Source organism: Trichinella spiralis (genome assembly GCF_000181795.1).
Source record: "Trichinella spiralis strain ISS 195 chromosome Unknown Scfld6580, whole genome shotgun sequence".
In the NCBI taxonomy this organism is placed as follows: domain Eukaryota; kingdom Metazoa; phylum Nematoda; class Enoplea; order Trichinellida; family Trichinellidae; genus Trichinella; species Trichinella spiralis.
The window spans coordinates 8,391-10,322 of record NW_003533519.1 but is presented as its reverse complement, the minus strand read 5'-3'; the positions used below and the strand labels follow the sequence as shown (position 1 = coordinate 10,322).

Genomic DNA, 1,932 nt, shown 5'->3' with positions numbered 1-1,932 from the left:
TGACTGTGCTGTACAAACTGATAACCTTAATACCGTGAAGATGATCTCAAATTTGTTCTAGGACAAGTCCAAGGAATTAGAATATGACATGGACTTCGGTGAAATCACTTTACTTTCACTCCTAATAGCGTAATGAAATCATTACTATCGAAAATTTAACTAATTATCTAAGTTATTATGTTCCTATTCAATCTTTATGTAAAAATATACAACGTGATGCATTAATTTTTGAGTGTGAATTGAGCACCAGTTGCTCTTCATGAAAGTAAAAGAAGGAAAATTAGATTTATCAAACATGTAAAATATTGCATATCTTACCAAAATGTTAAAAATGGCGTCTAAACGGAAAATCACTCATCCTTGTTCTCTTTCGAAGAAGTTACAGATGAGCAACTTTCCGATGTATTAACATAGTTAATGCGCCAAAATTAGAGGATATTTAGACAAAACCTACTGGCAAGATTGGGATGAATATCGCTATAACAGTATAATTTACCATTTTGTACATCGAATATACAAAAAAGTTGAAATTTCAAACCTACCGCCATTTATATCAAAACAGCAAATGCATGAAAATAGAATATTAGAGGGAATGAAAAAAAAGCAAATAAATTTGCAGAATAAACAATTATTTAAGAAAATCTGTTTTGTGAAGCTTTATCCGACAAAAAAATTAAGTGAAAAATTTCTTATTAAAATAAAATTTGTTCCTGACTTTTATTTAACGATTACAGCAACCTGAAACCAAACAAATTTTTTTAATGTTATTTTCTTGATAAATTGTGATTCTGAAATAAAATTTGCCAAAATGAACAGATGGGAATGCAATTTTGATGCAATGTGAAATTTGTACCTTTTATACATATTAAATTTGAAAATCAGCTGTTTCATCAAATTTCACAAATAATAAGCGATTGCCTATTAATATAAATTTATGGACGTGTATCCTGCGCTTTCGCAGTACTGCTTTCAATTATTACAAAAGCAATGAATAACTCGCTGCTCTTTCCTAGCAGCATTCCATTATATGTACTGAACTTCTAAGTGAATATCTCAAACGGTTGGGAAACACACTGTACATTTTGACATTTGCTTTAGATGAATTTCTTTCATTACTAATGTATGCAATTGTGTTATCGCAATCGCCTGCATTAAAGGCAACTTTTCACATGTGGGATGCAGTTGATGTTTAAACAAAACTGAATTCAAAGCAGGATATAATTGGTATTAACCCTCCTGTTATCCTCAAATTTACTTACCTCCCGTTATCCTCCGGGTCAAATTGACCCATAAGTGATGCACAGTTTGTTTTGCGGTCATACTGTGACTAAGTATTCGTGAATTTTATTTTAAAAGGTTCTGATGAATATTCTAATACTCAGAGATTATTTTTTTTAATATGCCCGTATATGGTGGATGTACATTGACACACTTAAATTTCTTCTGCACATAAGTTACAATATGATTGTGTATGATCTTTACAAATGTATTTTTGGCATTTTTTACAACGTACGCTTGTCTTGTTGTCATTTGAAACACACAATTGACATCGGGCACTTTTTTTACCACCTGTATCCGTATCAGTGATACCGCTTGTAGATGACTGCTCTGCATCTTTCCGCATCCGTTCAACCGCCGATTTTGCTGCTGCTGTTCTGGGCAGTGTTTTGCGCCACATCATTTCTGGTTGCACTAGAGCCTTGCCAAGTTCTTCCAGGAATAATCGACGCTTATGCAGCCGTTCTAAATTTTATGCTGAATGTTTCACTGTCCATAGAACGTAGGCGTTGTATGCCGATACGTCGATGATGTAAAATATGACTAATGGCCATCGTGCAGATATTCTTTGGCAAGAATACGTTGGGTCATTTTTGTCTAAATTTATCACACCACCCTTTATATTACATAGTGAAAAAAAATGTCAGCTTGCTT

General features: G+C 33.2%; 1 protein-coding gene across 1 annotated transcript; it reads right to left on the bottom strand.

Moving 5' to 3' along the window:
- Nucleotides 1-728: 728 nt before the first annotated feature.
- Tsp_12335 (conserved hypothetical protein) lies at nucleotides 729-1,832 on the bottom strand. The gene is made up of 4 exons (XM_003366096.1): nucleotides 1,769-1,832; nucleotides 1,514-1,743; nucleotides 1,260-1,327; nucleotides 729-738 (listed from the first exon to the last, which is right to left on the bottom strand). Exons 1-4 carry the CDS (start codon nucleotides 1,830-1,832, stop codon nucleotides 729-731), a joined length of 372 nt encoding a protein of 123 aa, XP_003366144.1.
- Between the last annotated feature and the right edge of the window lie 100 nt (nucleotides 1,833-1,932).

Bases quoted from the DNA above. Each gene is read 5' to 3' on its own strand.
- Tsp_12335 (XM_003366096.1), bottom strand. From the start codon at position 1,832: ATGGCCATTAGTCATATTTTACATCATCGACGTATCGGCATACAACGC. The intron at 1,744-1,768 runs GTGAAACATTCA...CATAAAATTTAG, and splicing joins ACGCCTACGTTCTATGGACA to AACGGCTGCATAAGCGTCGA. The intron at 1,328-1,513 runs GTACGTTGTAAA...ACGAATACTTAG, and splicing joins CAAATGACAACAAGACAAGC to TCACAGTATGACCGCAAAAC.